At 39.8% G+C, this 27,107-nt stretch overlaps 1 protein-coding gene across 1 annotated transcript in view; it reads left to right on the forward strand.

The window, feature by feature from the left end:
• Window positions 1–27,107, forward strand: part of FMN1 (formin 1) — a 338,092-nt gene that overhangs the window by 203,785 nt on the left and 107,200 nt on the right. Inside the window, exons 9-11 of the mRNA XM_026651453.2 lie at window positions 11,008–11,069; window positions 14,265–14,353; window positions 22,179–22,308. Of these exons, the coding sequence (XP_026507238.1) occupies window positions 11,008–11,069; window positions 14,265–14,353; window positions 22,179–22,308 (281 nt within the window). The remainder of the gene's footprint in view (window positions 1–11,007; window positions 11,070–14,264; window positions 14,354–22,178; window positions 22,309–27,107) is intronic.

Here is a 27,107-nt window from a genome sequence, read left to right on the forward strand (position 1 = left end):
CCAAAAAGTGCCAGCTAGGAGTGACTGATGAGCCATTTTTTTTTTCAGGAACAGAAAGCAGAGTTATTGGCCTGTAGCTGCTGCACTAAGTGCATGGGCCTTTACCCTGATAAAGTGGAATGATGATCCCTTCCTTCCACTCCATTGGTACCTTCCCTGTGGTTCAAGCGTGGACAAAAAATTGGAATAATGCTACACTTATGGGCTCTATGGTGCACCTGAGAAGTTCGGGTGTTATGCTGTTGGGTTCAGCAGTACACTCTCTTCTGAGTTTCTTTATGGCAGACTGGACCTCTTCCAATGCAGAGGTTTCGGAATCAGGGATTTCATCTACCAACTTGTCCAGATCTGAGCATGGAGTTGTTCAGGATAGTTAAGTACAGTCTTATAATATTCTTTCCATCTTTGTAGGACGACTTCTTGGGTTGAGCATGTTTTATCATCAGCCTTATTTATCAGCATAAACCCTGCACAAAGTCCAGTTTTGGATCAAAGTGATTGAATAACTTTGCAGATCATAATTTATTAGATCTTATTCCTTCTTCTACCTCTTTTGCCAAGTTCTCAAAATAAGCTTCATGATCCACTTTTACTCTTGCTCAAAAAATACCCCATTGTCATGGCACTGTCTGGTCTCAGATTTCTTTTGCAAAATTTGAAATGTCTGATCAATTTAGTCAAAGGTGTTGCATGTAGAATTCCAGTTTTGGAATGGCATCTATGACTTCTTGGATGACCGTGCTTATGATTGTCCAAGCTGATTCTGCATCATCTGGGAGAGTGCCAAGTGCATCAAATTTGTTGCATACTGTGACAGAGTACTTATTAGCAAGTGCTGAATGTTCACAGATGCATTGTGCCTATGTTTCATAACAGGTGCACTCCTTTTGAAATCAGAGGGTAATTGCCATTTTAGCACAAGGAGATGATGGTCAGTATTTGCTGGGACTTCTGTACCTCTGTGTACACCCGATATGACCTTACTGTTTTATGATCCAATATATGGTTCAGCTCCTTCCTCGTCCAAGCATCGTTGGATATCCAGGTTTCCTGATGAATATCTAAGCACCTGAATCAACTTCCAGTGATGGTAATATTATGAGACATGTAAAAAGAGAGACATCTCAGAGTTATTTATGGTTCCAGAGCAAAATGGGCCAAGAATAGTCTCAAAGGCATTTCTGGGACAACTTGGTTTAGCGTTCATATATCCAAGAATAATAGGTTCATTGTGCAGTGAAGCAGATTGAGCCATTGCTTCTTGCTGCTAATAGAATTTATCTTTATTAGCATCCTTAGCTACAACAATGGATAGCTGTGCATGGCACCGCGTCAACCTGGCATATAGTAGTCCATCAGAAATAGGGTGCCACACTGAATGATTTATTAAATGGTGGAAAGAGGATAAGTGCCATCTAATTTATGTAGTTAGTTCCTTCAGAATACAGAAGACCTGCATCGTCACAGAATGATGACCATGTTTCACAAGTCGTTGCTTTGGTTATACAATTGCAATGTTGTATCTTTTCAAATCTTGAACTAACAAAACCTGGTGCCTGACATCATTTAGGGTTTGTACATTCCTGGTGGCAAATCTGGTGGATTTTTCTCAAATCATTTGTTGACGCTATAGTCATTATGGAGTTCAGCCTAAAGTGTGGACCATGTTTTATTGGATGCTCCTTGATTCCATCTGTCACCTGAGGACAGGGGAGATGTAGCATGGTGATTTGGGGACACCAGCCCTCTTCTCAGAATCCCTTCCACATGGAGCAGAAGGTTCTGAGGTCATAGATCAGCCACCTTTACTGCTGTTTGGTAAATATTTTCCCTTCTTTTCTGGGTCTGCCCTTGGCCTTCATTCGGAACTCTGAGCCAGGGCCCTTATTGGATGTTACTGGCTGGAGTCAGCCAGAACTGAGACTCGTGATGGCAGAGTTGATCACACCCAGAAGTAGCACAGCAAATACTGCTTCCCCATCTGCTATCATAAAGGTATGGGCTTATTGATACGTGAATAAATTATCCCCAAATAAATTCTTTGGCTAGTATTACTACGGAATGAAGAACTGCCACATCGATACAGACACTTGCAAAATTAGTGAGAAGATATACAAGAAAATGTAAATGCTGCTTAAAATGCTGTGGGCTTTTTACCTCCAAGGGATCCCTTCTAAATCTGATTAAAGTCAAGTAACTGGCATGCAGTTCAGATAGCTTAGCAGTGGGAACACATATGATTGACCATATCTGGCACACAGATGTTTCGGTTTGCATTTGATAACTAGCCAGCAAACAGGCAGACGCCACATTGTAGAAGGGAATCTTGCACAGATGTTTCTCAGAGAGAGTGAAGTTCACCTTCTGTAGATAAATGACCATTCTCATTCCTTCTCAGAGTATATGCTAGACAGTGGGCAACCAAAATACAGAACAATAATTTTGGCAAGAGCTAATGTATATGTAGACTAGTTAGCACAAAAATAATCTTTCAGTGATGTAAAGGAACACTGAGTTTGCATTGCTAGTTCTGTCCTATTTTAAACTAATTGGCAGGAAAAAGCCTACCTGTTATGTTCTAGAGAACTCAGAATTTGTGCCTTAACAGATTTTGCTGCTGAATCTGGTACTGATGATGACTGTACTGATGATGACAGTCCTGCTGCTACTTAGATCATTAATAATGGTACTCACAAAATTTCCATCTCTTGAGCATCATGAACACACAGCATGGAAAATCTATCATTTGCACTGGGTAATGCAGAATCTAAACTTACATTTACGTAAATTATGCCCACGTGGTGTGGGACTCTGTCCCCCTCCAGTGGTGGGTAGGCCACATAGAGGTTGATGAGCCTGCTACAGCCCTAGCTAAGAGACCTGGGTCTTCTAGTTCAGGCAGTAAAGGCTCATGCATTAAGATCCAGAGCTCCCAGGTCAATCCCCACCACAAAGAGCCCATCCAGGGGTGTCAGCATTACATTTAAAAAAATCAAATATTTTTAGTAGTAAAAGGTGATCATCAAGTGGCTCAGAGGCTTGGTATAAAACTTTCTGAGGCCCCCTTTTTCTGGTCCTTTCATAGCCTTTTGAAAGGGAGAGAGGAATAGTTATTACTAAACCTTATAGTAGATTTGGGTTCAGTTCAAGGGATGTGTCAACATACAGCTTAGCTCTTATTTCTCTGAACCCACTGCACAGTTGTGAAAATAATCTTCTGCCCAGATAAGTACACTTCTGTATTTGTTTTTTTCCAGTGACAGCTCAACTAAAGCAATAGAGCAGAGGTAGGAAACCCATTGCTTAGGGCTACCTGTGTGGTTCAGTTGTTAAATATTACAACTTGCTTCATAACCAGATGGATTCAGTTCTGTTGCTAATTGTGTATATGTATGTGAGGCACCCTTGCCCCTCAGTGTCTTATAACCCCACTTCCACTCAAGGAACTCCCAACACAAGTAGTCAGCAATAGCAGTGTAATATAAAGCAAATAGTAATATTTCTCTGCTGTGATTTAGTCATTCCTCTCCCCGCTAGCCTTTAACGAACTTTTGAGATCCTTGCTTATAACTAATTGGCACAAATAGACAGAATGCCTAAAGTGGTCTGAATATAAGTCTTAATACTTGATCAGAATAATGTTTGTTTATTGTACTGGCAATGTAAGACTTAAGGTGTCCTTATTTATTCTCTCCCCCGCTCCTTTCTTTTCCCCTTGCCTTTTTTTCAAACATCTCTCACTTTTTCTTTTGGAAATTATGTTTTAAAATTTTTAAATAAATGGGATGGATGGGTCACAATTAATAAAGTGGCACTGCCCAAGCTAGTAATGCCCCCCTGCTCTTGAAAACATACTCATATTTACTAACTAGCTAAATTAGACATGCATACAGACAGGGGAGAAATTTCATTATCAATGGCTAGAATTGGATGGAATTGAGTATTTTCTCTATAAAATCTAGGTCATTTCTCCCTGGTCCCTTCTCTTACCAGTAGACCATATTTTCTCAGATTGGCAGCTAACATGGAATTTGCTGTTCCTCAGGAGTAAGATTTGTTCTTTTGAGAGTTAATACAAATTGTCATAATGGGCAAAGCAGCAATATATGTGGCTGGAATGTCACTCTGACTCAAATTCCTCTATACAATGTTTGATGATGGGATCAACTAGAGAGATGTATGAATAACTTTTCTGTCCTGTGATTTTGTATGTGTTATGCTGGGAATTCATACATATAGAATGGGGACCTAGGATAGTGTCCTGGAGATGTAAAATAGCTCTGGAGTGTAGAGCATGCACACTCAGAGAGACTGGATGGAAACTATTTAGACTGTGACTCACCAGAGCTGGGATTGTACCTTCTTTTCTGTTTGGAAAATGCCCAGGAGATACAAAAGAAAAATACGTGATAATATACCTGAAACTATATGTTAGTTCAGCTTTCTTTAGTTTAGTTGAGATGGTATAAGAAAATGTTACAATGAGTTGTAAGGAAATATGTGCCCAGATATAACTTCTTGGTGAGACATATACTTCTGTTTCATAAAAGAAATGTCAGTGTTTTTAAAGAAATAAAAATAGATGATGTTGCATTTGGTCCATTGTATGATGTTGACTTGAAGGGAAATCTATTCACATTGGACCTAGAAATTACTATATAAGGAAAATGCCCTTTTTATTAGTGAAAATTTACTTGCTGAAAATCAAACTAACAATAAACACAGTCTTATACTAATTAAGAGTTGCTTACAAAGCAACAAAAACATCCTATCTATTGTATCATTGGTTGAGCGGCTGTATATTCTGTAAAATGTCCAGCAAAGAAGGCAGACGATTAGCATAGTCAAAGGTATCTCTTTACCTTTCCTCCTCTGCAGCATGTGATGTATGCCTGGCTTCAACCCACCTGGACATCAAGAATACCATTCTTTCCACCAGGCCACAATGTGTCCCATATTGTAAGGAAACATAGCGCCAAGAAAAAACACCACCAGAAACATTGCAATTTACAGTGCTGAAATTATACTGGATTAAATAACTGGAAGTATTTGAGCGATAGAGTAAAATTAACTCATTGATAGTGTAATCTCTCTAATGATCACATATGTAATATTATATTTTTGTATGTCCTACCTAATCACATCCATAGGTTCCTTAGATTTATGCTATGTCTTCCTTCTTTGATGAAGAGCCATGGAAAAAGGAATATGCACTGTCCAGGATGCCGGAAGATTATGGCATGAAAGCATTATGTTAAAGCTGTTTCAAATTATAAAGCATGTAGGAAAACAAAATCTATTAATAGGATTCACTGGTGATGATGTGTTTGGGGGGATGGGGAAGAAAGGTTGATGGTGTTTGTTATTCCCCTCAACTATTTGTGTATGGGTTCTCTATATACTCTTCTTCCAAATGGTGGTGAGGAAATGGCCAAGATTAGCCAAAGTAAATAATCCAAAACATTGTACCCTCGCCTGTAGACATAGCCTATAGACATTGTGCACTACTTTTGGAGCAAGCCCCATGAAATCTGAGATCAGTCAGAGTTCCTGAGGTCCTTCCTAAATCTTAGCAAACAGCACCACTGCTAAATATCCAATCAAGTTTGCTTGGGAGCTGAAAGACTGTATTGTATATGTATATGTAATATTAAATACTTCCATACCAGCTTTCATTTGTGGACCAGAAAACACTTTACAAACACTAATACAGTAAACTTCATAACACCTCTGCACAGTAGCTAATTATTACTCCATTTTACAGATGGGAAAACTGAGACACAAAAGGATAAAGCAATTTGCCCAATACCATAGAACCCAGAATTCCTAACTTTCATTCCCTATCATGTTTGGTGTTTTTTTTTTCTTATTGTGCTTTGAAAATACTGTGAGTTCTTCATTCCTTCACTGTGTCCAGCATGAATGTGTTTGCATTACTATCTGTGTAAAATAGAGATAGCTACATACACAGCTCAGAAGTTGAGAAACAATTTCCTTTAAAAGTTATTTCCTTTGTTCTGGATAATTTACAACATATGTTTTTGTGAATCTGCCTAGGGCATCAAGCCTGATGTGGTTAGGTTAACATTAGTGCCAGAGTCTTTTGCTCATGACTTCATGCAGCAGTTGAGCTTTCCTAAAGTTCTAAACCCACATTATGTCTGTGGTGCTTCTTTGCATTATAACTCCTTTTAACATTTTTACATGACAGAAAGTCAGATGTTGGAGGAAGCCTTTAGAGGAATTTAGGATATCAGCTCAATTTGTCTGAGATAAACAGGAGGAGTTTGGATGTGTTAAGCAGTTTTGCCAAGAGGAGATTTGTCCATAACAATCATAACAACTTTTTGGTTGACTAGATCTGTGACATCTTCATTTAAATTTTCCAAAGATGGACTTCATTTTCCCCCTGGAACCAAACCTTAGTTACTAGTAATGCATTATGTAAAATAGTTAAGCCCACTGTGGTCCAAACAAATGTAACTTTGGAAGAGTTGTTTTTTAAAATAACATATTTCTGTTTGATTATTAAAATGCTGATTTTAAAATGACTTTTTCACGTTTCTATTAAACATGGTTTAGTTGTTGCATTAACTGCTTTGCTGCTGATGCTGAATGTGTGTAAATTCTGGCAGCCTTTTTTAACCAAATACCACTTAAAATGAATGGAATAGTACCAGTTACGTCCCACCTTAAGACTGTTGGAAATACATAACATGCCTTTCAGCAATGGTGGTAACAGGAAAGAAATATCTCTTTAGTACTAAATCTTTAAGATCTATAGTTGTCTGAGTTTCTATATATAGCAAATGGTGTGCTTTAAACATTCAGGTTTTCCTCTGTGTACATTTTTGCAGTAACAAAGTATAGAGATTAAAAGAATAGATCAAATCCCTAAAATGTGCTGTGGAGAATGTTTTTTTTTCAGCTAGATTGATAAAAAAAGTAACTCTGTTAAAACCTTGGGTAAAAGTTTATATTTCTTGCAGCGGCCTCTGCATGTGAAATGTAGTTGGCAAGTATTTTTATGTGTGCCTGTTAGTTTGAATGCGCGATGCTGATCTGTTTTTTGTCCTCCCTGACGGTTATTATATCCTAATGGGTGCAACACTGCACTAATGATCCTTGTGTATATAAATTCTTCTTGTTGTGTGCAGACACCATAGGGCCACATAAAAATGTTTGCCTCAATTTCCCTGCAAAAAAGGAGCTCAGAAACCAGACTTGGCCAAGTAACAGATTTTTAAAGGTAGAGGAACCCAATAAAATTACCAGCTTTTCACAGCATGAGTCTACTTCCTTTTGACATATTGTGAGGTGTAGGTGAAATATTCTAACTGAACTGACAGTGTAAGGAGGACAGCTAACTAGAAAGCAAGATAAAAGTAAAAACCACCAATGATGATTGATATTGCAGTAGCTATTAATTGTTTTGGAACCTCTTTTGTAGATTTCTGACACTTCTCCTTTATAACTTACTCCTGTGCAAGTCTTGGTGTAATGAGATTTAATGTAGTAAAGTACCATAGTCAAATGTACTGTATCAGGGAGTTATTTTTAATACTGTAGTTTCTTGAGACATGTGAGTCACAAAATGTTTTTTAAGAGGATTAAGGAGCTTTAGCTTTAATCGAGATCTGAAAAAAAAAGTAAAAATAATCACAGAATGCTTCTTCCATATAGTTCAATGAATGTTGTTAAAATGGCACCAATTCAAATGAGGTTATGCAACATATTGTGAATTTAGTGCACACACTTTAAGTATAGTATATAACAGCTCAGGATTCAGATACTGTGCAAATGTGAACTTGGGGATCACTGCCATCACTCCAGAATTTGAGAGGCGGGGGGTAAGAAACCAAGCAAATTGTTATGATTGTACATTTTCCCATTTTTGCATAGTACTTCCAACATGAAGGATGCTAACTTTGTTGAGAGTGGGTGAAGAAAATACATAGGGATAGATTATTAAAGTTATTTAGGCACCTAGAGATGCATATAGGTGAGTAGAGGCATTTTCAAAAGCACATGGTTGCCCAACTGCCACTTTTGAAAATCCCACAAGACATCTACATGATTCTTTAGGTGCCTGAATACATTTAAAAATCTGGCCCATAGGCCCCAATTTAGTTGCTAGCATGTGAGCTCAGCTGTCTGCCTGTGCCTTAGCAATAACTGTAGGATTGGAGCCCTACTAAGTCAGAAAGCAGTATCTCTGTGCTGTTTAATACAAGTAATCAGTTGTTCAAAGGATAAAATAACTCATGTTTGTCTTCCTTTGTATTTAAGCTTATTATCGATTATTATTGATTCAGTTTAAAGTCAGTGTAGATATTAGAATATATTTGAATATTTTAATTTCCCCCCTTAAACTTTTAAGGCTCAATGATTGCTTTAATCCTGTCAATTTATTTTAATGTAACTAGTTATTGTACTCTTCTTTATTTAACAATAGTTATATCTGGGTATTTAGCATAAAAATGAAAAATGTCCATAATGTTGGAGCCTTTTCTGTCCAGTAAATCATCCTCCATTTGAAGATATAAGCACTAACATAATAACAATCCTGATTTTTGTGTTATCATTCTTGTACTTTTTGTAATTGAAAATATCAGTTATAATTATATTTCTGTACATTTAAGATCTTTGTTATTAGTTACTTCTTTTATTATCCATAGAGCTAGTAAAAATTATCATACATTCATCAACTGAAAACTGATGATTGCTTCATTGCAAGTCCATTTACCAGTTTGAACTAAACAACTATACATACTGTAGAAACTGATGGAAAGACATACTGGTGAAATCTAAAATAAAAATAATAAAAATTTTCCCTTTTTAAATGCATTTTTCAATAGCCCAAGATAGGATGGGAGAGAAATGAAACTGAGAGGGGAAAATTTAAGCTAAAAATCAGAAAAATGTCTTGATAATGAGATGTATTAGGCTGTGGAAATGGACTTTCAAGAGAAGTCCCAGTCTCTTGGGACCTTTTGAAATTGAACTGGATACTACATTAGAGAATGTCTTATGTAAAACAAGCTTCAGTTGGCAGGTAGATGATCTAATAGATTCCATCTCTAACTATGTTTATTTGAATGTAAAATAATTAGCTTAGCTGTTTAGTTCTTTTGTATTTGTCTAAACATTTTAGTTCTAAAAATGTGACAAATATAGAAGTAAATCTTCCTTTTTTTCATTGGTAATATCTTTCTCCCTGCCACTTTCCTGCCCCTCTAGCCAAAGTGTAATGTCAACAACAGATGGAATCATAATTGACAGACAAAATTTTAAAGCATTCTAAATGTCACTGATCGTTTTAATAAAATTAATTAGCCTGCCACAGAGAAAATTTACTAGCCTGCTGGTTAATTTCACAATGTAAAATCGTGGGGTAGGAGGGAGTGCAGGAGAAACCTTATTACTTTTGAATAATTATTTAAAGATGTGTGCCTTGTCTAATTCAAACATCATCAATGGCGAATGCAGCAACAGCTTTTTATATCTTTTAAAATTGCAAGTGATCACATCTCAACATATAAGTGAGGAAATCAAATACAGCTGAAATTTAAAGGTATCGATCGGGTACCAACTAATGATAATTCACTGGTCACATAGAAAACTACTGAAGCCTTAGTTTTGATGGTGATGTTATTAATATTCCTATTACTATTTAATGTAAGTAGATAATTTAGATTCAAGATACAAAGCGGCTTGAAATTATATGCCTAAATGAATGTAATGTTCCGAATCTTGATTAAAAACACATTTTGTTTTCAGAAGAAATGAAAGATCTTTAGTCATTTCTGTGACATTACATAAAAAATCTTATTGGCAGTGAATATTCACTTCACAGTGCACCTGATACCTGCAGTCTGATTTAGTTTTGAAAAACACGACTAATGTAGTGCCTAAATTAAATTGCAGTGAGACATGCAGATGATAGAATTAAATAATGCCATGAAATTCAGATCTGCAGTAGGAACCAGTTTAGCCTTTTTCATTTTTTTTTTTTAAATTCCAGTGGGCAAAGGAAGTGAACAGTAATCTGCTGAATAGAGAAGTTCATATATCGCTATTAGAGCTGGTTAGAAATTTCCCCACAGAACAGGTTTCCAATAAAAAACACTGATTTAACCAAATCAAAACATTCTGCAGGAACATGTCAGTTCTGACAACGTTTGAGAGAAACCTGCCTGGCTTCCTGCCAGCTCACCTGCTGCACAGCTCCTCAAGCTTCCCAGCTCGTCAGCAGCCCACCTAGCAGGCTGCTGGGGATCCAGCGATTCCAGGCTCCGTGGCTCCGTGCCAGCCTAGGCTACCAGGGCTTCCAGCCTCTTGACTCCTTGACATCCTGGCTGTTAAGAAGCCAGGGAATTCAGGTTCCCCAGCTGGCCAGCTCTTTGGAGTGCCAGGCAGCCAACTGGCCACTTCCTTGGCTCCTTGCTGTCTAGCTCCCCAAGCGACCCAGGATGCTGGGTGGCCAGCTGGTCAGCTCCCTGGGTTCTTAGGCTCCCAAGCAGCCTGTCCAAAATTGGGAAAAAGTCAAAAAATTAATTTTTCAAGTGAGCTTGAAAAAGTCCATTTCTGGAGAACAGTGATGAATTTTTTCAGCTTGCTCCTGGAGCGGCTCCCATCCCAGGCTAGCTTCCCAGGCTGCCCAACTCCATGGGCGGACAGTTCCCCGACTGTCTAGGTGCCCCAACTCTATGGCCAACCTAGAGAGCCACCCACACTGGGAGTCAGGCAGCCCCAGGAGCAAGCTGAAAAAATTCATTACAGTTTTCTGAAACATAATGTTGTGAAAATTCAACTCCTGTGACATATTTAGAATTAATGATTTTCTCCCAGTTTAGGACAAAAGAGTTTCAAAAACTTCAAAAAAGTTTGCGTGAGTTCAATTCTGTTTTCTGTCCAGTTGTGATCGATAAGATATGCTACCTAGAAAACAGAGGTTAACCCAATATGGTTTTTTTAGTATGTAATTTGTTATTTTATCCTTTACAGCTACACTAAATGTGGATGACTCCATAGTAGACCTGGAAACACTGGAAGCACTGTATGAGAATGTAAGTATGAGGAAAACTTCGTGTGAAACAGCACAATGTTCATAGTTTCAGATTTTTATCAAGTGCAAACACACTCAAAGAATAAATACAGTTTTATTTTGTGACCATATTACACAAAAGAGAGTATATAAAAAATGATTTTTCTTAGGGAATGTAAGAGTATTAGTGGATATCTTCAAAATGTAGTTAGCCAACACAATGCATGTATTTTGCCAGATCAAGTCTCCTGTGGGGAATATACTGTATATACTCGTTCATAAGCCAAATTTTTTAGTAAAAAAGGGAAGCACCAGAGACGGGTGTCGGCTTATGAACGGGTATAGAGAGGGAGAGATGGGACACAGCCCCTCCCCCCAACAGAGGGAGCAAGGAGAAGCAGCACAGCCAGCAGAGCCAGAAGGGAAGAGGCGGGGCCAGAGTCTCTCCGCTTCTGGCCACGCTGCTCTCCACCCAGCCTCTGAAGCAGCTGCAGCTCTGGGGCTGGCAGGCTGCAGCCGTGCCACTCAGCCCCACCCCCCAGAGCTGGCTGTGGCCATGCCGCCCAGCCCACCGGAGCACACTGCGTCCGGGCCACCTGGCCCAGCCCGCTGGAACATGCTGCAGCCGCGCCACCTGGTCTGGCCCGCCGGAGCAGGCTGCGGCAGCGCTGCCCAGCCTGCCGGAGCAGCTCCAGCCAGGCCAGAGACATCCTCCCCTGGCCCTCCCCAGATAAGGTGGGAAGGGATGGGATGGGGAGAGTGTGGGGGTCCCAGGCTGGGGGTGAGGTCATATGGGGGAGTGGTCACAGGGGTTACTCCCCTGAACCCCAGCTTCTCCCCCCCAAAAAATTTCCCCACCAGTTGCTGTCCCAGTCCATCAGGGTAAGCAGCTGGCACACCGGGACACTTTGTTTACTTAGGTTTACCTCCATGCCTGCAGACGCTCGAGGTAAACAAACCATCTCGGCCCACCAGTGACTCATCCTGGTGGCCTGGGAACCAAAGTTTGCTGACCCCTGAATAGGGTCGGCTTATGAACGGGTCATAAAATTTTTTCCATTTTTACTTATCCATTTTGGGCGGGGGGGGGTCAGCTTATAAACTAACCGTTTTATGATCGAGTATATACGGTAAATATATCCAAAACAATTGGAGCTGGATTAAGATTAAACAAGTTGCAACAAAAGACGTTGCATGACCTGTCGTCTTCTCCCCCAAAAAATATTGGCCTCCCACCACAGAGAGTCTGCTCCTCACTGTCTATATCTTCTCCCAGTCTATCCCACTTCTCCAGGTCTATATCGTACCTTGGGCAGACTTTTCCTTCCCCCTGCCCCCAGTTCACTTTTCTCTAGGTCATAGCCTGGGAGGGTGTCCCCTTTCCAGATCTTCACCCCCTCAAACGTTAAGACTACTTTTAAGGCATACCATGCGATTTGCTTTGTCTTGCCTTCCCCAGCCAACTATTCTACAACACAATACAGTGTGCAATAGCTTGTGTTTTTTCTTTCTGTTTGGTAACCAGGAAGCTCTAGAAGGAGTTGAGTTATGAGGCAGAGTAACTGGCAGAGGAAGGGGAAGCAAAGCATCTACAGGACCCTGCCAGGAGATATCTTTGACCTTGAAGTGTTTAAGCTCTGGGAAGGAATATTCCCAAACTCACTGTGGGGAAGGGATTTTCTCCACTCCCTCTCTCTACTCTATAAAATGGGAAGGGAAATTTGGAAACATATGTTTAGGGGCTGATTGTGAAAACTGGAGCATAGGACAATTTGAAGGCCTTCTGTAATGTAAGATTTAGATCTTGGTGCACAGAGGTATTGATCTGCTATGCAATAGAATAAATTTGATTTTGTATTGTGACCTTCATAAAACAGTATCACAAAATGCTTCATGGAATTAAATAATACAGGTGCAAAATTCAACTACAAAATGAAAATAGAGAAATAGTTCTGTGAATGTGATGATGGGTTTATAGCAACTTTCTGTATTTATATCCTGCTGGCTCTGTCATGAGAGCACTTGCCCCCTAAGGTGAGGGAAACAGCATTATAGGTGCAAACCCTGGCTAGGCTGTAGTTAGAGGGGAAAATACTCAGAAAAGTTCTTCAGTTGGATCCAGCCAAGATAAATACAATGACAAAACAGAGAAAATAAGTCTTGAATCACATAGGTGAGTAACATTAAAAGATATCAAGTGTTCTTCATAATTCAACTCTGTCTCCTGATCTGTATACTAAGTATCATTCCTGGGGGACATTGGAAAAATAGACTGTATAAAATGTAAAAATGGTGACCATTTAAGAATGTTCTCATTTTAGCAGAGCCACAAAGTTCAGCTGCAGACCTCAATCTCCCCTGAGTTTGGTACTGTTCGAGTCTAGAGTAGTTGTTTGGGCCTACCTCTCATTTTTTTAATAATAATTTTTCATGTTCCTATATAGTGTTTTACAAGGGACACATAGGCAACTCAGAATTGTGTTATAAAGAAAATGAAATACAAATTATACTCTGTTGAATTGTACTCTATTGAATGTAAGCAGAAAGAAAAAATGTTTATCAACATCCCTTAGAGAGAGGAGGGGAATGCCCTATAGAAATAGTACAGAGTACCCTGTTCATCTTTAATATTACCCCACTTCTGCATGACAAAAACTTGTGTACATGTGGGAATGTGGAAAAGCAGTGACTTTTGGTAAGGAAGCCTGAACAAATTTAATTATATTGAATCAAGTTCTTACCAAATTTGAAAAAAAAAAAAAGCATTACTGGTAGAATAGGGGAGATTTACACTAAAATGGATTACAAGAAACATGTTTTTAAAAAGCCAATTTAAGTAAAGCAGATGAAGGATTTGTTGAATAAGGCATGTTCTCAACTTTATCAAGAAACTTTATCAGACAAAAGAACCTGCATAATTGTAAAGTTATTACTGATATCAGGATGAGAATATATTTTACCAGTCACATTTTTATATCTTTGACCTTGAGCAAAAGATAATGGTATGAGTTTAGCATATAGATCCACTTTCAGTCACACTAGTATATATAGAATACATGAAGTGAGGCTCTGTGCATTTTTAGGAGCATGTGTGATTTGGGGAAAGTATGTAAAAAGAGAATGGGCGGGGTTTTTAGAGATCAGCAAATAAGAAGATGGGTTGATTGTATTTAAAAGGAAAGCTTCTTATTGCTAGTTTCTAATTACAATCACACAGAGAGCGCAAAAGGATGAACTGGAGAAAATAAAGCAGTATTATGAGACTTCAAAGGAAGAGGAACTGAAGCTCTTGGACAAACCAGAACAGTAAGATTTTTTTAAAATATTTTCCCATTATGCAGAATGGCCGTTGGCTGGGAGGTTGAGGGAGTGTAGGGACAGAATTCTGGCTGGTTAACAGTTTTTAAAAATCCATATTTCAAGGGATGGTGTGAAAACTGATTACATTGTCCCTTTTTTTGATGTAGTGCGTATAATGTTGCATTGACTGGGACCACTACAACAGATGAAATATACTGTTTTTGCTACATGACCTTGGGCCAGTCACAATTTCTGTGCCTGCATGCTCTCATTTTTAAAATGCTTATCTTCCTCTCCTAGGCATCGAGCCTGAATTAATATTTGTAAAGCAGTGACATGCTTGGATGGAAAGGTGCCATAGAAGTTGCTGTTATAATAAACCCTAAAAGCAAAACTCAAATCGCGCGAATTCCCAAATGGAATTATAATCCTATAATTCAGAATGAACCTATCTTTTATTAAAACAATGTATTTGATCCCAAATTTATGTCTAGCACTAGTTTCTGCTCCCTCCCTGCTGCTCCTTCCTCCTTACTCCTCTCCTCCCCCTCCACTGGCCTCCATCACACTCTCCTTACCACCTGTGTTCCCACACTGAGGCCCCTCAACTGCCTTGCTCTTTTCTACTCTTCACTATGCTGCTGCTCAGTCATTTTTGGTAGAAGAGAGAGTGGGAGGAAACGTGTGGATGATGAAGGAGCAGAGATGGCATCTGAGCGTGAGAGCTGGGACAACAGAAGGGATATCTTTTTATGCAGTTTCTTTAAGGCTGGAGGTTGGTGTTGGAGGGCAAAAAGATTTTTCTCCTTTCCCACCCTCAGAGCAAGCCAAGCAGCTGTTGCTGACATCTACATATTGGGGAATTGGTTAATGTCTGAGCATATGAATATCTCCCAAATATTAAAACCTCAGAATATGAATGTCCTTAAAAATTATATACAATCTTGTTCATCCATCCCTTGTCTTTGGGTTTTCATTGACCACACTCAGGTGAGCCTTGGTCTACAGCATGATCCATTGTGACTATTTGATATTTCCCAGAGTTTAAATCTTTGGCAACCTATTTGCTATATCTCTGAGTGAAACAAATATAAGCACATTTTATGTCCTGGAAAATATGAATCATGCTTAGTGTTCTGGAATTATAAGAGGCCATGCCTAGTTTTTTACATCCTGGTGGGGAGAGGTTGGTCCACATTAGTCACCCTGTCAGTTTCATGCTATCACTGTTCTGTAGTTAAAAATAAGGCATTTTAAAGAAACCAATTATTGTTGGTAATTCCAAATAAAATGATAGTCTCCTTTTTCACCATCTAGTCTTTACCAAAACAGTTCTTATAATCCTTGCCTAATTATCCCATCATTTCCCCTGTTATTGAGAGATGTTGATTAAGGAGACTTTTCTTTTTTAAATGTTGCTTTAAAATGAAATAATCAACCAGTGGTCAAGCATCAGGGCCTGCAGCTGAGCCTGGGACCAGTTACTTGACCTCAGCTGAACACATCGATAGACCAAACCTACCAGGCTTGCTCTGAAGCCAAGGAACAGCAGCCCTGGCTGCTGCTCAATGCTTTGCTCGCAGCTGCAACTGCTCCTGTGCATGCCTTGTTCCCAGCCTTGCTCCTGCCCTGCTCCAATCTGTTCCAGAGCTGCTCTCCTGCTTGTTTCTTGACTCTGGCTCTGACTCCAGCTCTGACCCCTAGGCTTGATCGCCCACTGCTGCAACGACTAGGCCTGACCACCCACATCCCAGTCCGTGACAGTTTGAGCAGCATCCTCCTGAAAGAAGGGACAGGTTCTGCTAGAAGAATGGATGCTGCTAAGGCCAATGTCTCCCTGTCAGAGATAGTGAGTATCTTGCAGAACCTGCAGACTCAGGTTGCTGCCCTGCAGGCCTGGAGTGTGGCCCGCAGTTCCAACTCCAGCCACTCGAGAACCAAAAATTTCCCTGCTGTATGAGTTAGCTGGTGACTGCAGTAAGTTCCTCAAGTTTCTGAATTCTGCTGGCCCTATTTCTGTTGTGCCCTCGGTCATTCCCCTCATCAACTCCTGAGTAGGACTTATCATCAGCCTGCTGACTGGGGAGGCGTTGGCCTGGGCCTCTCCATTGCTGGAGAATTCTAGTCCTTTCCTGAGCCAGTTGAGAATTTTTGTTCAAGCCATTGCGATGATTTTCAATGACCTCAGTCACATGCGTATAGAAGAGGCTGCTCTCCAGGCATTGCTGCAGGGGCATTGTCCAGTTGCTAATTATGCCTTGGAGTTTCGACACCTGGTAGCAGCCACCAAATGGAATGAGGTCATGCAGCACTAGCACTGAGTAGGAAGCTCAGCTTAAATGATGAGGTCAAAGATGAGCTGGTGCAGATGGAGCCTCTGACAGGTCCAGATGCCCTAACTGAACCGTGCATAAAAAAATATATAATATATAATAAAAAAAAATAGACTAACAACTGCCTGATGGAACGCCACCAAGTAAGAAGGTTAGCTTCCTGACCCTACCAGTTACTCTGACTCCAGCCAACCAACCTTCTGCGCCTTCCCCACAGCCTATGTCTATGCAGGTTGACCACGCCAGGCCCTGCTTCTCTAACACAGAGAAAAACAGGCCTCAGGCCTGTGCCTATACTGTGGGGAACTGGGACACTTAGCATTGATTTGCCCTGCAGAGGCCCAGTCTGCATCCCAGTCAGGAAGCACTGAGTTCCAGTAGGGGGTTGGCATTCTCCTCCTTGCTCTGGTACCCTGCACCAAGATTTATCTGCTGGTACTCTGGCGCCTCAGGTAATTTAATGGACTTGAATTTGCTTGAGAGCATAATGTCATCACCAAGTGCAAAATTTCCCTGACTTAATAGTGTCCATTGATGTACCACTCCTCTCTTCAGGCCCTCTCTCACCTAACTGCCCCTTAGCCACCTTCAGGGTCATCAAGAAATCCTTCAGTTCGGGTTGATCCATATGCCACATTCTCCTGTTCTCCTCTGTATTCCCTGGTTCATTGCCCATGATCCATGTATCTGCTTGCAGACTGACATGGTGCATTTTAGTTCACTATACTGCTGGGATCTTGCCTCCCAAAATCCAACCACAGACATAAATGTTCTGCTCCTCTGCCCATCTCCCAGGAGATTCCAAGACAAGGGGGTTAGTCCAAAAGGATCCTTTGCAACAATTATGGTCTCCCCAACAGTCCTGGTACCTGTGATACCTGTCAAATATCAAGACTTCACTAACATATTTGACAAAAAGAAAGCTGATATCTTGCTACCTCACTGTATCTATGACTGCCCTGTTGACCTCCAGCCTGGAGCAGCAATCCCTTTCGGGTGTATCTATTCCCTCTCAGAAAATGAGTTATCGGCTTTCTGAAGCTATCTCCAAGAAAACCTGCAAAGGGGGTTCATCCATCTCTCCAAGTCCTCAACCAGGGCTTTGATTTTCTTTGTGAGTAAGAAGGATGGCTCCCTGTGGCCTTGTGTGGATTAACAGCCATTAAACAATGTTACAATCCAGAACAAGTACCCCTTACCAATGAACTCTTTGAGAGAGACTGCTCCACCAAGGTCTTCACCAAGTTGGACCTTTGTGGAGCTTGTAACCCAGCTCGGATTAGAGAGAGATGAATGGAAGACAGCCTTCGCACTCGGTATGGACACTTTAGTACTTGGTTATGCTCTTCAGCTTGTACAACACTCTAGTGACTTTCCAGTGCTTCATTCATGATCTCTTTAGGGACATGCTGGATCAATTTGTGGTTATCTACCTCAATGATATCCTCATTTTTACTGAGCATCTGATCAACATGTATGCTGAATCTTAGAAAGATTCTGCTAAAACCACTTATAAGTGATGCTCAAGAAGTGTGAATTTGACCAGGACATGACTGAATTCCTGGGGCATATTGTCTCCCCTAAGGGACTAACTATGGACCCATGCAAGGTGGCATCCATGTCATGGTTGATTTCCTAACTAAGATGGTGCACTTTGTTCTGTGCCATGCCTTCAGAAACAACATGTCTCTTCCTAGAGAATGTCTTCCATTACCATGGATCACCAACTGGCCTCATATCGGATCAGAGATCCTGTTCATCTCCCCTTTTGGGGGGTATTTCTAAGATTTCTTGGCATAAAATCCCTTTTCTGCCTATCACCTGCAAATCAATGGGCGACCAGAACATATCAGCCAGATTCTAGAACAGTATCTTCACTGTTTTTTGAATTACTAATTTTCCTTGTGGAATTTGCCTACAATAATGCAACCCACGCAAAGTCCATTCTTGTTTTCATCCAGACATACCCACGAGTTCCCAGGTACATACCACCATGGACTTGGCTACACACTTGCTCGAAGTGCACCGAGAACTCAAGAAAAATTTAAGATCTGATAAAGAAGCTTATAGCACCATGTTAGCCAGGGCCACCAGACTGCCCCAACCCTGTTGTAGGGACAGAGTTTGGTTATCGACCTAGAATCTTAAAGCCCATCAGCCAAACTGGATTACCAGTACCTGGGCCATTTCATTGGAACAGGTCAATCCAATAACATGCAGTCTGCAGCTACCCGAGTCCCTAAAGATCCATCCTGTATTTCATATCTTCCTTCTAAAGTCTTAAACTGAGAATCCCTTCCTGAACTGCTCCAACCCACTTCCACCATCCATAACCATTTGAGGGCAGGAGGAAATATTTGATCTGATGAATTCTTTCCTCCTAGTGAGTTAGGGGGAAACTCCAGTACCTGGTGGACTGGGAGGGCTACAGTCCAGACGACCAGTCCAGGGAAATGGTGGAGAACATCTGTGCTGAGCCTGGGACCAGCTAGTTAACCTAAGCTGAAAGCCTTCATTGACTGGACACCCTGATTGGCTGAGAGGTGTCACCAGGCCTTCTCTTTAGCCCAGCAGCTGTACCAGGCCAGAACCTGCTCCCTAAAATTCAAAGGTATCTTGATAAATTGGAGAAGTGGGCTACACACACAAAATGAAAGACAAAATGATAGACAAATGTAAGTGCTACATTTAGAGGAGAAAAACCAAATTCACAAATACAGAATGGGGGATAACTAGCTTGGCTGCAGCACTGCTGAGAAGGATCTAGGACTTGAGGTTGATCACAACCTCAACATGAGTCAGCAATGGGATGCTGTTCAAAAAAAAAGCAAATGCAGTTTTTGGTTGCATTAACAGCCTTGTTCCCAGCTGTACTTGGTTCCTGACTCCGGCTCTGGTCTTTGGTACTGTTCCTGGCCTCTGATTGCCGCTCCAACTAGTCCTAACCACCCTCTGCTTTGACCACTAGGCCTGACTGCCCACACCATTGTCCATAACACCAGTGATGCTCTTACATCAGTTTTATAAGCCATTCAAAATACTGCACTTTCTGGAAACTCAATAAATCAATTGTGCTGTTATGACTATCCACTCAGTCTCAATAAATGCGGACCAGGGGCTTTTGTTGGAACTACATTAAGCATATTCGTCCCACAAAAGATTAAGCACACAAGAGTTCCAACCTTGTATGCGCAGATTAAATTAGTTACTGCGGGACATAAACCTGACTGCATTTTCATTGGTAAGGCTCAAAGCACAGTTAAAAATGAAATGCCATATTTGTAAAATGGTTACAAATGGTAACATTATGGATTAAAATACTGTAAGTGTTGGGCTGAATTCAGTGCAGTCTAAAAGAGGCTTTTGCTAATTTTAAATGTTTTGAAATTCCAGAGAAACAGAAAGCTTTCCTGATATCAATAATGGTCTCCTGCACATGTGATTTTGATTTGTTTTGCTGGCATGTTATATTTGCTATTGCTGACGTACACTGTAAATATATCTTAGCAGTATTGCAGTGTGCCCCTAAATTATGTTTCTTGATAATAAAGTTGTTAAAATGCTAATATTCATTAGAGTTGAAAAGATTTATATGTGTAATTGACCACAACATGGGGCCTTGTCTGAGGGACACAGATGCTCTAGCTTCTTTCCAAGTATTGCATTTTGGCTGAAATGTAAACTTCCTGTAGTTCTAGCTAGTACTAAATCATTGCTAGACAGGGAAATGGGAGCAAAATGCAATTTGGGGCTTTATTGCTGACCATGTTATTGACCACAGTAAGTAGAGAACAATCATTTGTTTGAAGGTAAAATATTTGCTTCCCCCCAAATTATGACACTGAGTCCTCGTTCTCCCCTCTCTTACACGGATGTCTCCATTGACATCAGTGGTGGTCCTTTTGACTTTTACTGAGAAGAGAATCAGTTTTGTTTCAAATTATTCACTAAACTTGATGTTTTTAGAATGTGAATAAATATAAACTGGTACATTATTTCTTGGTAAAAATGATTATTTCATTGTCTTTCAATTCAATGGATGCTATGATTTATATATAGTTACAGTATGACGGGCTTTGGCCCTGATTCAAAATTACACTAAGGCCCTTTCTACAGCACTCTGTCAGGGTAAAGGAGCCATCACGTGGGTATACATTTTATATAAGCTTTCTTTAAGGTATCTTTTCACTGCCAGGATAGAGTACATGATATTAAAACCCTCTGGGCTTACTGTAGATCATCAGTAGAATGTTGTACTAAGGGCCATCAAAAAGTTACATTAAGTCAATGGGGCACTCCATCATATCTTGAAGTTAGCCAAACGCTTACCTTTTTTAACCCCAAGCTACAATTAATGAGTGAACCCAGCATTCTGTCCTCTTCAAAACTGTATCCAGTACCCTCTTGCATTAATTTACACTTCTTTCTTTGGTTTTTGACTTTGATAGATAATCCAACCTGCATTTTATACAAAAGTTGTCTGCCTGAATTGTTGTGATGTCATCATTAAAAAAAACTCTATTTACCAAATGATACTGTACAGTTATCATATTCATTTCATACTCAATATAATGGGAAAACTGTGATATCCAAGATAACCCTAAATGGCAACTGTTGGTAGAGATGAGCCTTAATTACAATATAGGGTGGATCATTCCACAGATTCAGACTATAGATTTTTGTTTTAAGTAACCGGGTATTGTCACTAATCCATTCCTTTATTTCAAAATAACAAAATGTTCTGTGAGATGCTCCATTGTCTCCTTTTTTTCCTGAGTTATGTCAGGCTAATCGTATTTTTAAATTTGCACCTTTAAACCCTGAATCATTTGGTTCATTTGCTGGATCTTTTAAATCTCAGCAATGGCTATCCTATGGTGAGGTGACCAGAATAGAGCACAGTATCAAGGGATTTCAAATGAAGAGTAGTCAGGAAAATGAAACCAGTCATGCACCTCATTCCTGCCATGTGGTGTTAAAGTCCTGCCCATATTAATTTAGGCATCTCCTTTGCCCTTAGCTTGTCCTTTGTGGCCCCTTAGCAGAGGTGCACCAACATTTTGGGAAACATTTGGCTAAATGATCTAAAGGGTATTTTTCTATTTTTAATTGTTGTTTTCTGTTATACTCTTTATTTAGCAATACACCAAACAATCAAACTGATAAACCAATGTACAGAGCTGTTTTCATCCAGTAGAGGGCAGTGTTTCTCTCACACACAAGCCTGTCCATAGAGTAGTGGAACAGAAGTCTCCAGTTTGCAGGTCCTTCTGTTTGTCACCAACAAGCTTTGATAATACGTCTCATCTATTCTCTAATGTTGTGCAAAAGATCATGAAACATTATTTTGTTCTATCATATTTCATTTACAATTCAAATAAAGAAAGATTGCTTTATGTATGTGCTTTCTTTGACATTATTACTCTGACATGTTATATTATAACAAAAGATGTGAAATGTAAAGATTTGGTATTACAGTGTAGTTCTTATCTTCGCAGATTTTTGTATGAGTTATCCCAGATCCCCAATTTTGCAGAACGTGCCCAGTGTATAATCTTCCAATCTGTTTTCTCTGAGGGGATAACCTCAGTGCATCGTAAAGTGGATGTTATTACTCGTGCTTCTAAGGTAGGTTCTGCCAGTCTAATGAAAACCAATCACAAATTAAGTTTATTTAAAATACTATGCATTTCTTTGCTTTCTAAAGCTAATTCAGGTATAATATAAATACTTCAGCTGTTTCAGTAACTTTGCAGGAATTTAAAAGCACTATATGGCTCTTTCATAGCAACATTTCCTTCCAGCAGAAGAGCAGATTTTAATTAACTTTCATAGTGCCAGTCATTTCATGAAAAATGATAGATATTTTCAGTAAAGAAATTGCAAATGTTGCAAAACCGAGCAGAGTCTTACAGTAACACAGAGATCAGCATCAAAGCCAACTTTAATAAATGAATTAAACTAGATCAGTAAAACTCTAGAAATAAATAAATAAATACCTTTTAGAAGAAAAAGAATGGGTTCCTAGATGTTACAGTAATAGAAATAATTGATTATGATGATTAGAAGAAAACCTAAACAATGAATGGCAACCACAGGCATTCATGCAAAAGGCCAGCATAGTAAATTGTCTGGCCTACCATAAGAAGAGCCTCTTCTGAACTACCTGCCACCCCACTCCACCTGTGGATGGAGGAGCAAGGTGAAATCGACAAGATCTGTCTTTTGATTTTTTGCTCTGCTCACATGTTGGCGAAGTGGATTTGGAGGTGCTTTAGAGGGAAGAGTCTGGAGATGGGGATAAAGTGAGAATTCAAGAGGAAAATGAGCCCCAAAAAAACCAATACAAACGAGGAGACAAGTCAAAAAAGAGGAAATGAACAGTGTAGAAGAGACTAGTGTAAATATGGTTGTACCTGTGACATCACTGAAACGTTGTGAACTGAAAACAAAGCTCCCGCCGCACTCAACTGTCTCAAAAAATGTTTTGTATTTATTTGCAGCACTCATATCAGAAATGTTGCCAAACCGTATTCTGCCATGGATTTAAAACAAAAACACTTAGGTACTTCTAAAAACGAGTTATCTTTCTTAAAACCTTAGGGAAGTTAAAAACAAACAAGATTTCACACAGTATTTCCAACTAGTAATAAAAACAATGATATTGTGTGTTTATATGGTGCTTCCTATCGAGTGTGCATTACAAACAATGAAGTAAGACACGTAGAATTTCTGAGGTAGGGATATAGTGTTACTCCCACTTTACTTATGGGGAACTGAGGCAGAAAGCATCTGATTCACATTTATACTAAGGACACCACTCTGTCAATGTTAAGGGGCTTATTACTTTTCACTCACTTTAAGGTCCTTTTACAGTACCAGGGTGGTAACAAGTGGCCTTGTGTAAATAAGAATCAGGGCCATGGAGTTTGAATGGTTTCCCCAAAGTTACAGAGCAATTCTAAAGCAGACTTGGGAATAGCATCCAGGTTTCTTGACTCCCACTCACTTTCTCTCCCACCTCTTCCCCTTTCTTCTGATTTTTCCCCAAGCAGGTGAAGTGTGGTCCACTGAATGCAAAATCAGGACAGGTGTCTCTGCCTTATCCCTTACAGCATACCCATTTTGTAATCAACTTCTCTCACCATTTACCTCACCACTGAATTTATTCTTCTGCCTTCTGGACTCAAGTTTCAGTTTTTAATGCCTAGGAGGGATAGTTTTCAGAGTAGCAGCCGTGTTAGTCTGTATTCGCAAAAAGAACAGGAGTACTTGTGGCACCTTAGAGACTAACAAATTTATTTGAGCATAAGCTTTCGTGGGCTACAGCCCACTTCATTGGATGCATAGAATGGAACATATAAGGAGATATATATACACATACAGAGAACATGAAAAGGTGGGAGTTGTCCTACCAATTCTAAGAGGCTAATTAATTAAGAGAAAAAACTTTTGTAGTGATAATCAAGATAGCCCATTACAGACAGTTTGACAAGAGGTGTCAGAATACTTAACATGGGGAAAGAGATTCAATGTGTGTAATGGCTCAGCCATTCCCAGTCTTTATTCAAGCCTAACTTGATGGTGTCTAATTTGCATATTAATTCAAGTTCAGCGGTTTCTCGTTGGAGTCTGTTTTTGAAATGTGTGTTTACCTGGAGGCCATTCATTATCCATACTACCTTTAGGCCCTTTCTTTTTCTTTTCTTTTTTTTAAGCAATTTAAAATGGTTACCGCCGGACTGTGGCTTGCCCTGCCTACCTCCCATATGGTGCACTGGGTATAGACCCACTGTAACCCCCACACCTTCTGGGTGTGGTGTTCTGTCCCATCTGGTGGCACGGAGACCACTTAAAGAGAGAGATAAAATGAGTCTGCTCTACAGCCCCAGCTAACAGGAAGTTGGCTTTTAGCTCATGCTGTAGACTCATGCACTAAGCTCCTGACGACTGGGGTCTGTCGGCGTTACACCAGCACAGCTTATTCTCTCCCTAAAGCAGCAGGGAAACTGAGGTGGGAGATTGATTGTGACTCCCTGAGTCTGCTCCAGGTGCGGAACAATAATCCACTGCCCCTTAGTCTGGGCAGATAGCAAACTAACGATAAATCCCTTCCTTATTAACATATTTGAAATGGCTTCTCTGTTGTGCAGTAGTTTCCTCTCATAATTTTTTTGAGTAAGAACATCTGCATCATTTTGTGTCACCTTCATAGTACAAGATACTATACATTGTACTTCATATGGATTAATACAAAATTAAAGATAACATCTCAGAAGGAGAAGACACAATCTATTCAATTTCTTCCCTTTAGAGTTTGTTTTTAGGTTCCTGTCTTTGTGCTATAAAAATAAAATCTCTTTTAAAAAAATATATGCCTGTATTACTACAGTCTAGGGAGTGATTAGTCTGCCATGTAAATACTGTTTAGCATTTTGATAAATAATAATTTATATAATACACCAGGTTGTAGACTGTTATATATTTCATTTTCCATGTCCATTTCATGCACAAAACACATCATGGATGTGGATGCGGATCGGACAGAGACTTCTCTTAGAGGAGAGTCTATCGATAGAGATTCTCTAGGTTATAGTCAGGAACAGAGAATGGAAGAGGATAATGTAAGGGCCAGATCAGACGAGAAACATTCACATAAAGAATCTGACACATCAGAAAAGGGCAGACAAATAAACAGTGACAAGTTTTTAAAGTGCTTATACACAAATGCTAGAAGTCTAAATAATAAGATGGGTGAACTAGAGTGCCTCGTGTTAAAGGAGGATATTGATATAATAGGCATCACAGAAACCTGATGGACTGAGGACAATCAATGGGACACAATCATTCCGGGGTACAAAATATATCGGAAGGACAGAACAGGTCGTGCGGGGCGGGGGGGGGTGGCACTATATGTGAAAGAAAATGTAGAATCAAATGAAGTAAAAATCCTAAGTGAATCCACATGTTCCATAGAATCTCTATGGATAGTAATTTCATTCTCTAATAAGAATATAACATTAGGGATCTATTATCGACCACCTGACCAGGACAGTGATAGTGATGATGAAATGCTAAGGGAAATTAGAGAGGCTATCAAAATTAAGAACTCAATAATAGTGGGGGATTTCAATTATCCCCATATTGACTGGGAACATGTCACCTCAGGACGAAATGCAGAGACAAAATTTCTCGATACTTTAAATGCCTGCTTCTTGGAGCAGCTGGTACGGGAACCCACAAGGGGATAGGCAACTCTAGATTTAGTCCTGAGTGGAGCGCAGGAGCTGGTCCAAGAGGAGGTAATAACAGGACCGTTTGGAAATAGTGACCATAATATAATAACATTTAACATCCCTGTCGTGGGAAGAACATCTCAACAGCCCAACACTGTGGCATTTAATTTCAAAAAGGAGAACTATGCAAAAATGAGGGGGTTAGTTAAACAGAAATTAAAAGGTACAGTGACAAAAGTGAAATCCCTGCAAGCTGCATGGGTGCTTTTTAAAGACACCATAATAGAGGCCCAACTTAAATGTATATCCCAAATTAAGAAACACGGTAAAAAAAAGCCGCCATGGCTTAACAACCATGTAAAAGAAGCAGTAAGAGATAAAGACTTCCTTTAAAAAGTGGAAGTCAAATCCTAGCGAGGTAAATAGAAAGGAGCATAAACACTGCCAAATTAAGTGTAAAAATGTAATAAGAAAAGCCAAAGAGGAGTTTGAAGAACGGCTAGCCAAAAACTCAAAAGGTAATAAAATGTTTTTTAAGTACATCAGAAGCAGGAAGCCTGCTAAACAACCAGTGGGGCCCCTCAATGATAGAGATAGAAAAGGAGCACTTAAAGACGATAAAGTCATTGCGGAGAAACTAAACGAATTCTTTGCTTCAGTCTTCACGGCTGAGGATGTTAGGGAGATTCCCAAACCTGAGCCGGCTTTTGTAGGTGATAAATCTGAGGAACTGTCACAGATTGAAGTGTCACGAGAGGAAGTTTTGGAATTAATTGATAAGATTAACATTAACAAGTCACCGGGACCAAATGGCATTCACCCAAGAGTTCTGAAAGAACTCAAATGTGAGATTGCGGAACTATTAACTAGGGTTTGTAACCTGTCCTTTAAATTGGCTTCTGTACCCAATGACTGTAAGATAGCTAATATAACGCCAATATTTAAAAAGGGCTCTAGGGGTGATCCCGGCAATTACAGACCGGTAAGTCTAACGTCGGTACCGGGCAAATTAGTTGAAACAATAGTAAAGAATAAAATTGTCAGACACATAGAAGAACATAAATTGTTGGGTTTCTCTATTACAGTTCTTTGAAGGGGTCAACAAACATGTGGACAAGGGGGATCCAGTGGACATAGTGTACTTAGATTTCCAGAAAGCTTTTGACAAGGTCCCTCACCAAAGGCTCTTAC

The sequence above is a fragment of the Terrapene carolina genome, unplaced genomic scaffold (genome assembly GCF_002925995.2).
Source record: "Terrapene carolina triunguis isolate 2854851 unplaced genomic scaffold, T_m_triunguis-2.0 Scaffold96, whole genome shotgun sequence".
NCBI lineage: Eukaryota > Metazoa > Chordata > Testudines > Emydidae > Terrapene > Terrapene triunguis.